This window comes from Gallinula chloropus, assembly GCF_964237585.1.
Source record: "Gallinula chloropus genome assembly, chromosome: 9".
NCBI lineage: Eukaryota > Metazoa > Chordata > Aves > Gruiformes > Rallidae > Gallinula > Gallinula chloropus.
Window position 1 is genome coordinate 6483124 of NC_140094.1, and position 19061 is coordinate 6502184.

Genomic DNA, 19061 nt, shown 5'->3' on the forward strand with positions numbered 1-19061 from the left:
GGGTGCTTCATACTGGAAGGCTTCCTTTATGCTTTTGAGCAAACTCTGACTGTAAATGCAAGGACCAGTAGGGAATGTGGGCTGCAGACCTTAGTGGGGCAAACTGGACCCCAGTTTTTTCACTTCAAGTCACTGTGAGCACGTGTTTGTGAATGCTTCTAAGACCTAAGCAGCTCTTCCATTTTAACCTGCATGTTCCCAAACCTCCTGCTTTAGGTTTAAAATTTTTATCTTGAAAAAAAATATTCAACAGGGATGTGTGCCTGAGGTTAAGCAGTAATTACATGGCAGTGATTGCAAGGTCTGAGATCAGCCTAATAAGAAAAAATAAAATTTAAAGTCAGTAGAGGATGCAGGGCCAAGATATACTTAGTAGGTTGGTGTAAGGGCTCTATGGGAAAGCATTGTTGAGTTATGACAGCACTGTTTCTTTATAGTATAATCTGACCTTTTTTATTCTACTCAGTTCATGAGCAGACCCAGTCCAAAAAGGCAACTGATGAGGAAAAGCCCTTGCATTAATATCTGCTTAGAAAGGCATTCAAGGTCAGACCTCCTGCTCTCTGGTTCCTTTAAAGCTTTTGACTAGACTTTTAAATACCTCAGGGCATCTGTAGAATAAATGGTGGTGTACTCAGCTTCAATACTGTACAAATGATCTGAAGTAGCACAACCAAAGCCCTTGAAACTGGGCAGACTGGAAAAACTTGTCAAACTAACAGGATTAGTAGTTTCAGTGTAAAAAGTACTCATGGCACTAGACAGGATGGTAGTGATACAAGTGGTGGGATGAACTGGTATGGTTTTAATGAAGAACAGGGAAAATTTTTAAGTCATGAGTGAGTTCTTTTTGGCAGTGTGATTTTTTTTAAGGGCAGGAGAAAAGTTCATTGGGTTGCAAGCAGGGAGAAATAGGGAGTAGAACAGAGGAACTTTATTTGAAGTTGAATTACGGGTTAATACTGCAAATCAGACATGGTTGAGTGGGCAGAGCTGGAGGAATTTGACATGTGCTGATAAGCTACATGCAGCTCAGATATGCCTTGGGCAATATTTGACTTTGTGGAAACAGTTTTTACCTTTTTTTTTTTTAAAGGAACAAGTCTGATAAATATCTATTTTTATTTTTTAAAAGTTTGCTCTAGGTGCCATCAGCAACACTAAATAGCTTTGATAAAGCTGAGTATTGTCAGACAAACTGTGGATATGCACATGTGAGTGCAGTGTTTCTAAGGAAGTCGTGGCAAAGTTCTCATGCAAAATACTTGTGTGCATTTAAATATCTTAGTCCAGAAGAAAAGCTAAGCAATAAGTAAGAGAAAAGAGTTAAGGACTGTTGTATTAGCACCAAAGCTTATGTAGTTTCTGACTTTCATTTCTTTTATGCTTTAGTAATAATATAAAGGAAAAATTACAAAATGTTCTTGTAACATTTTGGTCTAATTCTTTTGCATAACCAAAGTTTTGACAACCGTAGCTGGTTTTAATTCACGATGCTCATGGAGATCTAAAACAAATGTATGCGAATAGACCACCATTAACAAATTATGTCAATTTATTTAGTTTTTAACTTCTGCTGATAGTCTGAATTCTGTTGCTCATCATTTGCTCAGCAGTAGGTCTTCTGCTAAGGATATTGATCTTGATTCTTTCCTCCTTCTACTAGAAAATGTAATTTATGACTTCATATTCAATGCAGTACAAAACTGAATTCTGCTGCCTTATGGTGTTTTACACTAATTGAACACTCCCATGGCACAAGTATAAATGACTACATGAAATGCCAGAAAAGGCATTTTAAAGACTTGGGATTTGGCTTATCAAGCTGTTAACTTGGCAGCCAATGTTTTTCAAGTCCTATGAAATGAGGTTTTAGCTGGTAGTTAAAACCATATCATGAGAATTTGCCTAGAACAACTTTTGTTTCAGGGTATAAACTGGAAAAGGACTTCAGTGTTCACCAGTAAGCATAATACTTCATATGATAAGAGATTTTAAAAAAGTTTTAGATAAGTCAAATTCTAAAGCTGGGATCAATAACATCTCTCAGTATTTTGTGATATGCCCACAAATAGCTTTAAAATTAAACTTAATGCAATTTTGCATAAGACTTTTGACCTAAATTAATTTTGTCTTAGATTCCCCTTCCTCTGCATGGATCTCAGCTCTCAGCTGGGGTACAACCATGACACTTTGTTATGGTTGAGGTTATATGGCAGGACCTTGATAATCTGTCATACCAGTCTTTTCAGCCTTCTCCTTAGTAGGTGAGCCCTATGTCTCGTGCTCTTGTTAGGAAGCAAGACCATTCCTCACTTCTGTGTTACTTGAGGCTTTTATTAATAGTAATGAAGATACCCCCTTCTCTGTGTCCCTGCTTTCAGCTGCTGCTGTGCATTACTGCTTTATCAAACGTAGCTTGCAAGGCTGCTGCTGTGCTCTGTTTCTGTCCTGTAGTATTTTTTAGAATCATCACAGGAACTGCTCTTCATGTCACTTGGCATCATTCCTGTATTACTTTCTTTGTCTGTTATGCACTACCATGTGTTTTGTTTACCCAGTTTGTTTCTTGTCACGAGAATTCATCTCTACTCTCATGTCTTCTGGATCACAACTTCACTGTGTGCTCTCCCAGCTGCACTGTTCTGGCACCTTGTTACTGACACATGTTTAATTTCTAACATGATTGCAAAGGACTGGTGAAGGGCTCTGTCTACTCCTTTTCCAGGACAAATAAGAGCACCCCTTCTTCCAAAAGGTGAATTTTGCTTAGTGGCTGCAAACAGCTGCTGTGAAGTATCTCTTCAATGGTATTATTGCTGTTTGCGTAAAACGTTGGTGACATAGAATGTGTTGAAAAGGAGTGCTGGAAGCTGTTGTATACCCAAGTTAGTAAATGGAGGGTTTTGATACAAGCTGACTTGTATATGAATTGTTTCCATTTGAGCTAAGGTAAATACTGACAGCTTAATGTAGGGCTCTTTCATGTAAAGGCACTGATGCTAAAGATGTTAATCATCTGTGCTTGTTTATACCACTCAGATGCTTCATGTAAGTTTACCCAAAAGAGACAAACTTTCTAGATCCTCTGAAAAGTCTTAACGGGACACACATGATTTTTTCAGTCAGTTGACAATTTAAGTGCCAAATTATTTATAGTCAGATATTTAGTAGTTCTAAATTTGAAGGTGTGGTTTGGAATACTCAAGAAATGTTAGACACCTGTGAATGTGGGACTTGGAATATTGGATGTGACAGGCTTGTGAGGTGACTAAGAGTTTTGTCAAAGCTTTTGTTTGAAGGAAAGCAAGTACAGGATGCAGCTAGCAAGCAGAGGTGGCTTTAAAAGGAGCAGGCATCAAGTTTACAAAAAAATGAAGCAGAACTTTTTTAGTAAGGATCACTTGAAGATATTTTTATTAAGTATTGGTGTTTGAACAGGCACTGAAATGGTTTCCTACAAATGAAGTTCATAAGAATCTGTATTGAATTAAGTAATTACCAATAGTAATTTTAGACAATTGCATTAAATCAATTTTTCACTGTAATGATTAAAATCTATTTATGATAAAGGTTTTGGACAGGGGACTCGTTTTATAGCAGAAAGTCTGTCTGTTCTTCCAGTTTCTAAGCTTGCAACTCTGCCTTTATCTTTTTTTGCATCTTATCGCTAGGAGGTGCCACTGACTGCTTGAGGATATAGTGCTTTGCTGACCTGGGCTTCACTTCTCTCTCCATCCCTGACCCACCTGTTCTCTCCTTCCAGCCCTATTACCTCTTTCTCTTACCTTATGCTCCTGGGAACCACAGACTCTTGACACCCTGTTCCTGTGCCATCTCCATGCTCCTGCGGTTAGGTGCTGAGAGCAAGCAGTTGGAGGGACTGGGAGGAGCGTGGTATACTCCACCAACCGTACTTAGCGTGACATGTGCCCATCAGAGCTAAGCCAGGTTGTGTGGAGCAGCACATGGCTCTTGTTACTGGTACTTCAGTATTGTGATAGTAATGGTCCCTGGTAACTCTGGTCCTGTTTGATACCACCTAGATTTAGAATAGTGGCACATCAATGTCCTGCTGTGCATAGTTATGTTAATGAAGGAGTTAGTGTGATGTTTGCTTTATAAACTTCTGAGCAGCTTTTTGTAGTTCCCCTTTTCAGATGTTGATTAAATTGCTTTTTTTTTCTTCTAGTTGCTTTCTCTTGCTCTTTACCTTACTTTAATCATAGTGACTTGTGTCTGGTTTTAGGTGCTGACTATGAAGGCATCGTCGGTACAGGCCGTGGCAGTGTGGGGAAAAATAGCTCCCCCTCACAGCATCACTGCTATTATGATTACAGATGACCAGCAGACTATAGTTACAGGAAGTCAAGAAGGACAAATATGTCTCTGGGATCTTTCATCAGAATTAAAGGTTTGTCTGCTGTACCACAGTCTTCTGAATAAATGGGATTTTATTTTTTATTATTAGGTTTTTAAAGATAATGTGAAATTTATTATAGGAAACTCATGAGGCAAAAAACATTGTAGCAACCAACTATTTGCAGATTTTGGAAAGGTTTTCATAGATTATCATGACCGGTGGATTATAATTTGAGATTGTGTGCTGTGAGTAATGACAGCAAGTAAACAAACACAATGATAACAATTCCTATCTTGTAAAATCTAGTTTCTTTTTAAACCAATTGCTGAACATGGCCTGTCATTTAAGGAAGAAAAAATGTATTTATAAAACCAGACTGCTCTACCAGGTTAACCATAAACAATCTTTCAGTAAGGTGAAATATATATTTTTATCTACAATTAAATGCAAAGCTTCTGGCATATTATTGCTCAAATATAGTTTGAATCTCTAGTTTGTGCTTTTATGGAGCTACCTTTTTCTATTAAGATCTTCGTGTGCAGTGAAGTTAATCAAAGGGGTTACTTAAATACATTGTATGAAACATGTGCTTAAGAGCTTTGCTATATCAATTCCCTACTTCACCCTGTCACTTTTGCTGCATGCTGTAGGCCAAGGGTATTCTGCACATTGCCTGTTTTAAAATATTTGACGTTTCATAAATTCCTCAGGAGCAATTTTTAGACTATAGTGAATATAAAGACTGCACTTTATGCAGACTGCCTAATCCATCTACACCTTTATGCATTCCAGAAACGTGACTGAAGAATGTAAGAATATAAAGCAGATGGACAATTAACTCATTGTCTATAAGTAGTATTTTCTAGCTTTTAGATCTCCTTAGTTTGTACAGACAATACTATGTTTAAGTTAAACCATTGTATTATTCTCCTAGATTTCATCTAAAGAAATTCTCTTTGGCCATACTGCTTCTGTAACTTGTTTGGCAAAAGCAAGAGAGTTTGAGAAACAGCCATATGTAGTAAGTGCTACTGAAAATGGGTAGGTAACTAAATATTCAATTATTCATTTTGTGAACTATGGAATGTATGGCAGGTGTAGGTCAGATTCTGCATTTGGCAGAAAGCTTTTAATCCACTTCTGTGAAAGATAGCAGCTACTTAGGATGATGACTGTATTGCTTATCTTAAAATAGTGGAAGACCTCATCTTGGACAACAAAAAGGTTTGGCAAATTCAGATAACTAGTGGTCAGGAGTTTTTTGATGGGTCAGATAAGCGCCATTCAAAGGGAGAATAGCTGCCTATTGGAGGGAATCAGCTGGTTCAGAAGCATTTTAATATCATGGTAATTTTTTCTGTTCCTTCCTGAGCTCAGTCTTTGATTGGATCAGTCCAAGAGGCTAATGTGCAAGTTCCGCTTGCTCAGTGAATATGTTTGGAAGGACAGAAAAGGCTGTCCTTCAGTAACACATCTGTGTTCCTTGTCATTGTTTACATCTGATTTGCTATTTTTGAGTATATCCTTTTAGAGGCTCCTGATCTTGAAGCTTTCCTCTGATGCATTTGTTATGACTTGGCCCATCACTCTAGTCTGACTTCTGCAGTTCTGATAGGTTAGCATTCAATTTTTTTCCTCTCTGAACCCTGTCTGTTCAAGATTTCAGTTGTTGAAAGTAGTTAGGGTTACCATTTTCCTTAAGGACTTTCCTTAAATAATTTTTCTTCTTGCCTGATATTCCCCACACTTTGGGTTCATCTCTTCAAATTAACAGGACAACTCTGTTAAAACCTCTTCCCATGAAGAGTTCCTGACAATTGAAGTGACACCACCTAGCACCTTAAGGCTACTACTTTCCCACCAAGAAACTTGTTTATCCTTTCCAGGTGCTAGGATCTCTTTGATTCACACACTCAATCATGTCTATAGCAGAAATGATTACTTGAACAATCAGGTGTCGTACTCTTCAATGTTCAGACTGTCCGACTGGACAGGTAGTGGTAAACAGTTGTGTACAGAAAGGAGGATGAGAAGTCTACTGAGCTGATTGTGTTGACCTCTGAACCCTTGAGTAGAAATGCAAAACTATTTTTTTAACTTAATTCTGGAATTCTGTTAGTGCAGTATTGTTTCCAGACTGTACTGGGGGGAAAGATACTGTATTCCCAAAAGCCTGGTGTGAAAAGCATTAAGAAACGAATGAGGTTTTTGCTATAGATAAACCATACAGTGAGAAGTTCACATCCTAATGGTTCTGCTTCTGAAGGGATCATCAGACTTGCTTGGTATGTGCATAGGTAGGACTGAATAGTCTTCTGGTCCCTTTCAATGTTCACTTTTACCAAATAACTGCTGACTTCTCATCTGTATTGCATAAGGGCAAAGCATCCATCACTGATCTCTGGAAGGCTGCAGCACGAAGTAGAGAGAATTACAAATAGGAAGCCTCATCTTCAGGAGACGCACTGTTTGTCGAACTGCATTTTCTGGCTTGTGAATCACTTGCTTCTGCCATTTTCAAGCTTCTATCTCCTTGTATTGTGGGTGAAGGAAGATGCCACTCTCCCCTCATCCAACTTCAGAATCTCTTAAGTGTTTGTATAACTGATTTATACCAAAAGGATGAGTACTGAGTAGTATTTTTGTATTTTTTGATAGATTTTTTTAATATGTATATATGAATCTGTAACTTGGAAGGTCTTACTGATGTCGCGTGCATACAACAAGTGCTGTAGGACAGGGTTATCAGCACGTGGTATCACTTTACTCTGTCTTAGTATACAACATAAATTAGGTGCAAACTGTAGAAGCTGAAGTTGTATTCTGGTCTCATTTGTGCATATTTGTATGTATCAACTTTTCCACCTTATGTTACTGTAATTGTTCTGATACAAATGTGGGGAAAGTCACTGCCCTGAAATGTTTGACTGTGTAAGCATTTGGTTTAAATTACAACTTTTGGTCTAGTAACTCTTTATGCTGCTCTACAGACGTATAGGTTTTTACTGCTCTTGCTTAGATGAAAAATATAAATTGAGTAAAAATTTTAGGTTATAAAATATGACAGTGTGTAGACCAAAATGTAAATCAGTTAGCATTTCTGATAGGACATTTTTTCCAGTGTGTTCTTTAAGGCCTCATACAGAAAATGTCTTGTAATGTTATTTCAGAAATCATAAAAAGATTTTCAACTGTGGAAATGCTGCTTGCTCTTCAAAATCTAAAAGCATCAAAGTTAAACATTCAGTTCCTGAGCTAAGACCCCATACCTCATAGCACCTCCTTTACGACATTTAATTTGATTGCGTTTGTACTTGTGCCCCAAAGTATGTTGAATAATGTCTAGGTGAGGAAAACTGGCTAACGCATCTTCCTCAAACATTACCTGTAGTTGTAACTAAGTGTAGCTAGTAAGTTGCACAGACATTTAGGTTATCTTGGGGCAGGTGCCGCGTCAGTAGCGGGTTTGAAGGATAGCCTCGTGGTGGCACTGTTTCTTCTCGACAGAAGTTGCCGTGCCTCTCAAGAACTGAAGTCTGATGCTGCAGAAGATGCATTATGGTTTTCAAAACGTGTGGTTTAAGTTCACTGAAATGAATCATTTTCAGGAGGATGTAGTTCCAATGACAGATAGTTACAGTGACGTGTTGACGAGCTGTAATGGCAGTATACCTACAATTTGTTGTAGGCTGGTGTTGGCCTTAAAGTCAGGTTTGCTGCAAGGCAGCAGGGTGTAATTACCAAAACAAAAAGAAACAGATACTGTATGTCATTCCTGCTAATGACCACAACATTTTCTTACCCAGTAATCTGTAACAAAAAGCCACATAAACGACCAGACTGCACTTAAGTACAGCGCTAAAGAAAAACTTGGTGGCACAAAATTATTCCGGCCAATTGAGTGGAAATGACAGAGAATAATATAAAGTTATCTTTGGCAGGGAGATGTGTGTTTGGAATGTCACTAGTGGACAGTGCATTGAGAACGCAAAGCTTCCTTATAGGCATACAGCAATCTATGTAAGTATAGCAACTTTTCATGGAATATCTCTGCTCACTGCAAGAGGAGTTTTGCTTTATTAACATATTTTTCAGAAACATCCAATTCTAAATTTGTGGCTTGTACTTAATAGGAAATAATAGATGCTTGCAATATAAGTGGTTTTATATCTGTTATTTTTCCTTATTTATGTCCTTTAAGGCCTGAGACTTATGTTCCTCTGAACTCAAATCAAATCCAAGTAACTTTTTTTAAGCTGCAAATGTCTGGAATGCTGTTAATTATTAACTTACTGTGAAGTTCGGCACTGGGTAGCAAAGTGAATCTGTTTTTGTCTTTACTTCGGTCCTGTAACAAAGTTGCATGGAAACTTCAAGTTTAATGCTGGCTTTTTTGATGACATGTTTTAGAAGTACAAGCAATCTAGTCAAACATTGTGAGATAGTCTGCTAAAGAGCTTATTTCAGATGTTTGAAAGGTTTTGATGCTTAACTGCTGACCCTCAAAATACTGCTCTGCCCTGCTTCCAAAACGTATGTTATCATTATTCTTAGAACTTGGGACAGATCCCCTATTTTTAGAGGCCAAATTGCTTTAAATATTACTTCAGGAAGCTCGGTGTACCTGGATAGAGGTCAAAACAGGCACCCAAAATTATCTGAAGTTGGAGTGTGAGAATGTATTTGAAATATGTGGGTGTGTGCGCACATATGCCTGAGGAGTCCATGTATGGATTTGATTCGGAGATGACTTATTTCTGGATACATTAGTAGAAGAGAAGCTCAGGGATCCTAGGTTAATTAAAATGCTGTTTGTCTTCAGTGACGAAGTCTAGGGTGGAACTAACCTTCCAAATGGTGGAAGTATGAGACCTCATGTGACTCAAACTATGGTCGAATTGAGAATCCAAATGTTTTAAAGCTGTCTTGGTTGATTTGATGAATTCACAGTTGGCAATGATAAAGAGAAAAAGCTTGGGTAGATTACCAAATAAAAACTATAGAAGAATAGCTTCTTAAGCTATGCCTTCATGTATATAAATGCACATATATGCTCGTCCATATATGTGTGTATAACATAAAAGCATAGATTAAGTTATTCTTCTGTGGCTTTTACCTGTCTGTATGTTTCAAGCGTATATATCTACATAGGTACGCATGCATGATACAATACCTCAGTTACAATGCCTCTGCTACATTATATGAGCTGCTTAATTAGATTTTAAAGCTGTGGAGGAGTTCTGTGGAGAAACAGGTCGGTATTATGGAGATTTTTGTGAAGATCACAGGCAGAGTCTTCATTCTTATCCTTCAGGTAGCAGAAGGCAATACGCTAAGAATGGTAGCTGGAAATATGAAAAAATAGATGATGTCAGGAGGGAAAAAAACCATTAAATGCAAGCATCAGATATTTATAACTAATTTTTTTTTCTAAGGGTTTCTTGGGGGTTGAATTGTCTGTTGTGGTGGCTTTGTTATAGGCTTTATTTTTTTTCATGGGGAATGATTCCTTGTGACATAACAGTACCTGAGTGAGCACAATTTCCTACAGAAATCTGTGAGACTTGGTGCACACCAATTTTAATAGCATCACTATTATTATTGGTTTATTTTTAGTTAATGTTTTAGTAGCTTTTAATTAAGCTACTAACCTATTTGTCTAGTGGGTTCCTTTTGTCAGTGTAGATGATTGCTATAAATGGCAGATGTCAAGCAGTGCAAAATGAATATTTGCCATTTGAAATGAAGTTTAACACCAGGGTCAACTCTTAACCATTTGTAGATCTTAAGCAGTGTGGGATTTTCTCAGAGGACTGACTGACTGCACAAATCTTCCAGGTCAAGCCTAATTTAAGAGTAATGATAACAAATGGTTCTTACTGCTAAGCATTTCTGCCTCTGATCATAATATCTGTGGTAATACTTATCCTAGTCCATTTACTTATGCTTCTGTTGTTTTCAGGCTTGACTTAGTTAACTAATAGACCAAGAATTATCTAAGGAAAACTGAATGCACAGAGAACTTATAAATGAGGCACAATTTTGTGGGTGTCTGATATTTTCTTCTGAGTATATGATTTTTGTCTTTAATGATACTATTCACTTGTAAATTTTGAGGTGGCTGCTTAAGCATTTGTAACAATTATGTGTACAATTATGAATAGGTATTACACAGAATGCAAAAATGTCCTTGCACATATAAAACACCTAGCAAAAAAATTCCTGGAAAATAATAGAAAAGGCAATATGAATATTTTGCTTTCTTGTCTCTTTCATCTTTGTGTAGCTCATAACGGGAGAGAGATAAGACCTGAAGAGAAACGAGTCCCTGATTGTTTAGCAATTTGTAATTAAAACACCTTGATTGCCTCCAAAAAGCCTAATATTTAGGCAGGGCAGACACTTCCAGTATGACCCAGTTCTTACTAAGCTGTATGCCTATGTTGAACTGTTACAAATGTATGTGAAATACTTTTCATGAGCAACACTGTACATGGTCTCATAGATGCAGTAGACTTTTAGTGATGCTACAAGTGTTGATTACAGTTCCAAGTATGACATGCTTAATGTGAAAAATACACTTCCACATTTATGTAACTTGATGCCCACTCTCTTGTTTCCACTTGTACAGTATTACCATTGCTCCTTCCGAATGACAGGTGAAGGCTGGCTACTTTGTTGTGGAGAATATCAAGATGTTCTTATTATTGATGCTAAGACTTTGGGTGTTCTTCACACTTTATCATCTTCTCAGTCTTCTGATTGGATAAATTGTATGTGTATTGTACATTCTGCAAGAATTCAAGGTATACATTGTAGATGTTTTTGTGTTGTCCTATTAAATCGAGATGAAGCATTTCTATGTAGATACTACAGTCCTGCTAAGTTTAATGCCTAATCATGTTTTCCAGAGCTGTTACGTAAAATATGCTAAAACTTCATTAAACAGCACCTAAGAAGGTGTTATACGCCCTGTGTTTCATTTAATATGTTAAAGAAAAACAAGGAACCTATATGCTCATTGTACAGAGGTCACTTGTATACAAGTACAAATTCTGTAATACTAAGGAGATTAGGGCACAAACCTACTATTTGATGCCTTCTATTCAAGTATATCTGATTGGACCAAATAATTACTCACTATTTGCATGCATGTTTTGTGTTTCTGTATACCAATTACGTGGTTTTCTGTAAAATTATATTTCATCTGAACAGTGTCCTGCAGAATCCTTTGTTTACAGAACACTGGTGTTTATGCCAAGGTTTTATCTTGGTTTCAAGTTGACTGTCTCACTATTCACTTTCCACAGAAGATTCACTAGTTGCAGTGTCTGTAACTGGAGTTCTTAGAGTGTGGGACCTGTCTTCATCTTTGAATAGCATACAGGTCAGTGTGAGGTGTGAAACAGTGATTTGAATGGTAATGTGAACATAGTAATGTTCTCAAGAAAACAGTATGTTGAAGCAGAATATGTTGAATTAGACTCTTTTGGATAGTTATTAAACAATTGATTTTGTCACAAAATTGTGAAAGCATACCTTCAAATCACTATTTAAAATTAGTTGTGCCATCGGACAGCTCTTGTCTTGACAACTGTAATGTCTTTTGCCTGGACTTCATGTCTTTCCATATTCCATGATACTGAAGCTGTATTTTGCTTTCTGTTCTGATAATGTCACTCCATTCTCTCAACCCCTTCACTCCTTCCTTGAAACTCAAAGCTTTTCCATATCAGCCTTCGTACTCCCTCTTCACCCCTGTTACTTTCTTGGAAATGCTTCTTTGGTCTTTGTTTTCCTCTGGCTGCCCCCCACAATGCTGTCTTCACTTGGAAAAGACTCTTGCTCTGTCAAGTGCCCTAATTATAAATCTTTAGACTGACTTATTCTGTGCAACTCTTCTGAACTGATTTACTCAGCAGCTATCACTTGACATGCACAAGTGTTAGAATTGGAGTACGATGTTTAGTGTGTGAATAAAACTTGGAGAGCTAGATTCACAAAGGGGCTTCAGCATTGCAGCTAAGTGCTATGAATCATCAACAGAAATGGCAGAGTGTCAACAGTCTTCCCTGAACATCCAGAATTACATTACTGCCTTGCTCAGCAAGTTGTGGAGCATGATGCAAGGCTAACTGTTAACAGGTGGAATCAGCCCCTTTAAAAAAGTCTGTCAAGTTTGGTACCATACTGCTGTTTTTGAGATGTGTTTCTATGAAGTATTGGGGCTTTTTGTGTGGAGTGTCTTTTCAGCATTCCTGGAGCAAAAAATACTGTCATGCTGTAGAAATTCTGGGCACTGTAACAACTGACAGACATCAGAGAAACATATGCTGTGGTACCATCCTTTTACTACCTGGGGCTCCCTTGTGAAGTCCGCCTACAGTATATTTGAATAAGCATTGTGGTATTTAATGACAATTAAGGGGAACTGCAAGATGAGGGAATGGTTTGCAGTTTTATAGTCACAGTTCCATGACACAGGATACCCATTCTTTGAGACATTTTGCTACTGGTGGTATCTTTCAAAACAGAAAATATCCATGGTAATATAACACTATTATACTGAAGTTTCGAGCATGGTGGCCTTGATAAATCTGGTAGTCACACAAAAAAAGTGAAATTTTTATTTAAAAAGTCAGTACATTCAGCAACACAAAGCTAAAAAAATAAATTTTTCACTACTTTTTTAGAGGTGTTAAGGTGAAACTAGACTCATGACAACACCATACATCTCAGACTGTCCTGGACACAGCAAGGAGTGGGAAAGCTGAGTATTCATTACCTATTCAGTATCTGATACTGTCAGTTTGTAGGTGGTTGTAGCTATTTTGTATTTTTTTTACTGAAGAATACTTTGCAGATATAGCAGAGATAGCAGATGCTATCTATGAGTTGCTTTTAGTCCTTCTCCATATTCATTATCCCTTTAAGTGAGATCAAGTTCCAAGCCATGCTGAATGTCTTCTGTTTACATGGTACTTGTGAACCCTGCTGTCTTTCTATCACACTTTTAATTAAAAGAATTATGTGCTCCTTTGCATTTAGACAGTGTATGTGAAGGAAATTATTTCTGGCGATTTCTTTCTATCCTAAAAGTAAAAGCTCAGATATCTAGGATAAATCTTACAGCTTTTTTCCTTGGTGCTGTAAAGGAGAGACAAAGTGTGTGCGAGACGGAATCGAAATCTCTGGACTGCATAAACTGTCACACAGTACGGTTTTGTACTTACACAGAAAGGCTGCTTCTAGTTGTGTCCTCTGCATGCTGGCAGGTATGTTATTGAGCATTATACTTTCTTTTTAATTCTGTTAATACAAAGCTAATTGGATTTTTTTGTGCAGATGCCTGTTTTATTCCTCAGATTAAAGTATTCACTGATTTTTCAGATATAATAGTACCTTATCTGTTTCTTAACTTCCTGACTGGGATGGAGTGTTTATGAATGTGTGTCTGCTTTAAAAGTTTACTATGAAACTGGATGGGTAGAGAGAGGATTACTTGGAGCATTAGTCAGTCTTAGAGCACTGGGTGCATTATAGTCTTTTCTGTCAAGCGTTTCAAAAGGAGACAAAGATGCACAAAAACTGTTTAAGTATGACAGAAGTAATAACAGTTGGCAAGTCCTCTGTAACCAGAGGCCTTTGTTCTGTAAGGACCAATAGCCTGGGTTCTACTAATAGAAGCCAGCGAAAGTGAAGACCCTAGGCTACAGGGTCTTTTTTATGCAGCTGTTAGAAAATAGATGCATTGTGTAGCTACTGAAACATTCATTTTAAATCTTAGTTAAAAAACTCAACTTTATTACAAAAATTGTGTATTCCTTTTTCCCAGCTTTATACTATCCTTCTTAATCCTGAATTTAGTGCAACATAGGTACCTGTTCCATACACCACTGCTGTTGGGGGTGTGTAAATATCACGTACACAGAAGTCAACTTGGAATAATAGAGCTTTTAGGATATCCTTAAGATTTCTCTTAGGCTATTTAAAAAAAACCTAAAATGTTTGTACAGAAACACTTGTAAAGAAATTTTATCTACAGAATAGCTACACTTTTCCTGGAAAAATCTGAGTTGCAGACATTTTTTCCTCAATTTCTGTAGGTTTTTTTATTAGATGCATGTTTCTTTTAATATCTCCACTATGCAATTAATGTTTGTTTTATTGCTTAAAGAAATATTAATTGCTTAAAGAAATATAATGCAGAATTCATGTTGGATGTTCAACTTTCATATTTCAATGAATATAAAGCTTTAAAATAAAAAATGAACTCTCTGCTTTGTTAGAAAGATATGTGATAGCATAGGGGAGATACACATGTGTGTATATAGTGGCTCCTTAACCCCACTTCTGTAGTCATGAAAACACAGAGCAAATTAGCTAGACATTAGCTAATGGATGGAAGTGAGCTACAGAATTTGTATAAATTCTCATTCTGAAATATATTTTCTGCTTGAGTAAATAATAAAAATGTGGCTATGAATAGCCTTTCCATGTGGCCACTAGAAATGTGAACAAGCAGACAATATCCTATGTTGTCCAAGTCATATCCTGTTTCAGCTGAAAGTAGGAAGGTTGGAGGAAGCAAACAAATCATAACTTCTTTGCCAGCTCTAGAAATGAAAGAGGAAAAATTCTTGCAAGCAAAGGGGATTGAGTTCTTCACTTTTAAATTGTGAAAAAAAAAATCTATTGCTACCCAAAGGAAAAAAAAACAACCCTGCTTTAAGATGCTGTGATTATACCAGCAGCTCATCTTTTAACAAATGCAGACAAGCATTTGTAGCTTCTGTCCGTCTTAAATGTCATACTTATGTGCTAAATTCATTACCTACCTCTAAGAAATTAATAGTTCAGTAAATATTAATAATGAATGCAAGGCAAAACAAAGTAAATCCCATTGAAAATCTCTTAATGTAACAGAAGGCTCTAATGCTGTGCTTTTTCTTTACTGTCAGTTGCTTGAGCTTTGAAATATATGGCTGATTCTGACTTCGCAGTAATTTAATAGTATGAAAAATGCTTTGGCTTTGAAAGAGGTAGTCAAACTACAAAGTCAGGCTAATGTTCAATATATTGATCCATTGCCCAAAACCAGCTTGAATTAAAAGGAATGTGCCAATACTGTTTGTTATATTTTATTGTTTTGGTTCTGACCTTAGGTCTATGATTATTGTGATTTCTCCTTGCTTTGTACTGAGTTCTGTAAAAGTGGTCAGTGTTTTGCTGGTGGAGAAGTGCTAGCAGCTTACAGGCTTATCATCTGGACAGAAGATGGCCACAGTTACATCTACCAGCTGCTAAACAGGTGGGCTCAGATGGGAAATTCACACAAAAAGTTCAGGTACAAGATGAACTTTAGGAGGTTTATTATGGAAAATCTCTGCATGTTGCAAATGATCAAAAACCAGAACAAAACCACTTTGGCACTCAAAGACTTACCCTGAGTTTGACAGCCCTCAGTCTTTGTTTGACACAGCAGGGGACACAGGAATAAGATTAGCCATGTAGAACTTGGGCAGCTGGTGCTGTGATTTCAAAAAGTCTCTTGTAATTACTTATTCGGTAACTTTTAATTGAACTTGTGAATCTTGAATGTTAGTGGTCTTCTTTATAAAAATATGAATTTTAACAGCTTTATTTTTAATTGTACAGTGGGCTTTCTAAAAGTGCATATCCTGCTGATGGGAAGGTGCTGAAAGAAACTGTTTATCCTCATTTACTCAGCTTTACGGGTGTGAAGGAAAATAAGGTAATTTCATGAAGGTTTATGGTGAGCTTCAAAAGTTCATTATTTGTTTGCAGCTACCTGAATGAGCCCTAAAAATTGTAGAATTCATCAACAGATTTAATTGTTTGATGAAAACAATTAGTAAGACTTACTCCTTAATTTAAAATTCTTTTGCATGCAAACTGAGATCCTCCTAGTGTATTTTTGTCTTAAATTCAGGCAATTTTTTTTTTTTTCATGGAGGGGGAAAGTCCTGTATTTTCAGCTGGAGATAGGTTGAAGTGATTTCCTCCCCCAACCAATTTTGGCAAAAAGGGACAGCTTTTTTAAATTAAAGGTGGTCTATAGTAGCTTCAGAAGTTTTTATTTTCAAATTGGTAACACACCCAAAATATTCCCCAAAAAAGCAAAACACAGTCACAAGCAAAATGTAAGCAAGTTGTTTTATTAAGAAATATATGTGTGTTTCAGAGTAACTACATAAATAGTTTGTTTCCCATGTGTAGCCATCCTGAGTTGTGAAGCACTTTGAATCTGTGACATTTTATCCAGAACACTGTTATGCTGAGCCTTCAGAGGCATAATTGCATGCCTAACTTTCTTACACTGCAAGCAGACTGACAATACCCACAGACACAGGCTTCTCTTCATAACTATCATCTCAGCTTGAAGAAGCCTCTGTGGTTAAGAAAAGAAGCGAAAAAGGAAGGTGAAGTTTATACTTCTGATTGAGAATTCATGTTTAGCAGAGCATGCTATACCAATTTCAATTTTGAAATAATTGCAAAGTAGCTCAAGTGGACTCAGCTGTGCTCTTGAATGGGTTTTTTTTGAGTAGTGCTTTGTGTGACCCCCCCAAAAAATAGGGAAAGAAAGCCACTTGATTTTAAAAGTAGAAAACCTATTCCCTCCTCCCCTCTTTCCCCCCTTCTAATCTTTGGTAGTGCCTCTTATTTGGCAAATATTGGACCAAATTAATACAACATCTTGCTGTGTAGCTTCGGTTCTGGTTTTGTTGCTGAGTCTTTTTACTGATACTGTTTATGAAATAGAAATTATTGGCTGTGGATTTGATTTGTGCATGCAGTTGTACTAGTTTGTGTATTTGCATGTGAACTCCAGTACGTCTTTAAACAGTTTCTGAAGATATGCAAGGGAAACATTTTTATTTCTACCTGACTGGAAACACTGTCAAATATGAGGATTTTCTGGTGTTCTTTTTCTTTCTGTTGACAACTATAGGCTCTCAGAAAACATTTCTGTTGCATACTCCTGTGAAGCCTGGCAGATTTAATTTTCAATTGAAGGGCAATAGCACAAGCCATTCGGCTTTTTCCCCAAATGCTGTGATACAAAATCAGATAGGATAACTGCTAAAGGATGCCAAAAGGTCGGGTATGGTGAGGGAAAGAAAGAGCCAAAACACATGTCTTAGCAAATAGGGTTACAGTGGTGGTAGGAAATTCACATATGCTTCCCCCCAAATATGCATTTTTTTCTAAACAATCTCCCCTGCCCTTTTCTCATACTCTTTAATATTAACCTTACTACCTGAATAATTTTTACAGCAAATTTCTGAGAAAACAAAAATGCCTGTATAATCCATTTTGATGTTTGCTCTTGGACTACAAATTGAACCCCATTACAGTTGCTTATTGTGGAATTTACTACCAAATGTCAATATTGTAAATAAAATGTATCCAACATATGGAGATGTTATTAAAATGTCTTGAAGGAGCAGAGTCAAGCTGTGCCTACATTAAGTAAAGGTGTATGTGTGTAAACGTGAGATGCAAAACAGTTTCTGCTGATGACCTTTAATCCACATTATCTACAGTACAGGGTTTGCTTTTGGGTTTTATGGTGTGGGTTTTTTTGGACTATAGACTTAGCTAAGAATGCTCCCAAAGCAGAGGTGACCTCTGAGGGTCTTTCATCTAGCAGAGTAGACCTGGTCTGAACAGAACTTAGTGGCAAGTGAAGGTTCAAACATTAGTTTTGTATTTCTACAGCTTATGTCCTTTGAATTTGTAGTTATTTATTACATTTTTTGTTCTGTAGTATCCCAATACTGATTTACTGTTATTTTTGCAGCAATCTCCTTTTGTCATGGGCTTTATGAATGAAAGAAAGGAGCCTTTCTATAAGGTTCTTTTTTCTGGTGAAGTTTCAGGAAGAATTACTTTGTGGCATGTTCCTGATGTCCCTGTGTCAACATTTGATGGTTCTCCAAAAGGTTTGGCAATTCTGTGTTCCTGATGCTGTCTCTTTAATTATGCCTTATAGGCACATTTCACAAATATTTAAATTTGTATATATTCATGCTACAAAGTGTGGTGCTCATTCATCATTGTGATGATTGCCTGTAGTTAGAAGGAGCAAGTTACTAATGGAGATGAGTGTTTAGAAATTCTCTGTGGAACTGAACAAATTAGAATTAGATGCTCCTGTTTCCTTACCATGTGACCAAAAATCCACTACCAAATACCATGAAAACTTATTTAGTTGTCCTACTTATAGTTGTTCATAAAATAAAGGATTTTGGAACATGAGATCTAGTGTTGCAATAACAACTGTTAACTTGTCATCTCCAGGCTGCAGAAGGATTAGTTAGGGGAATTGATGAAGAGATGAAAAAACTTTGGTTTGAACTTTTAATGACAAACATTAAAATTCCTGATGCTTTTTTCTTCCCCACCCTCTAGAGATTCCAATTACAGCAACATGGACTCTTCAGGAAAATTTTGATAAACATTCTTCAGTATCGGAGGGCATTATTGATCATATCTGTGCATCTAAAGATGGAGCTGAAAGGACAGTTGTCAGTTCCTCTATATACATACCCAGTCTTGATAGACTTGTGTGTGGATGTGAAAATGGGGAAATTTTTGTAACTTCAGGTTTAAAAACTGCAAGAGCAAGACTTCTAGAAAACACATCTTTGCTGAAAGGTAAGCTTTAAAA

The 19061-nt window shown here is 36.9% G+C and overlaps 1 protein-coding gene across 1 annotated transcript in view; it reads left to right on the forward strand.

Annotated features, from left to right (window-relative positions):
- Window positions 1-4258: 4258 nt before the first annotated feature.
- Window positions 4259-19061, forward strand: part of WDR72 (WD repeat domain 72) — a gene marked incomplete at both ends in the record, with an annotated part of 94409 nt that continues 79606 nt past the window's right edge. The window contains 10 exons of the mRNA XM_084267971.1: window positions 4259-4414; window positions 5298-5404; window positions 8305-8383; window positions 10995-11169; window positions 11674-11750; window positions 13519-13638; window positions 15529-15674; window positions 16022-16118; window positions 18192-18333; window positions 18803-19048. Of these exons, the coding sequence (XP_084124097.1) occupies window positions 4259-4414; window positions 5298-5404; window positions 8305-8383; window positions 10995-11169; window positions 11674-11750; window positions 13519-13638; window positions 15529-15674; window positions 16022-16118; window positions 18192-18333; window positions 18803-19048 (1345 nt within the window). The remainder of the gene's footprint in view (window positions 4415-5297; window positions 5405-8304; window positions 8384-10994; window positions 11170-11673; window positions 11751-13518; window positions 13639-15528; window positions 15675-16021; window positions 16119-18191; window positions 18334-18802; window positions 19049-19061) is intronic.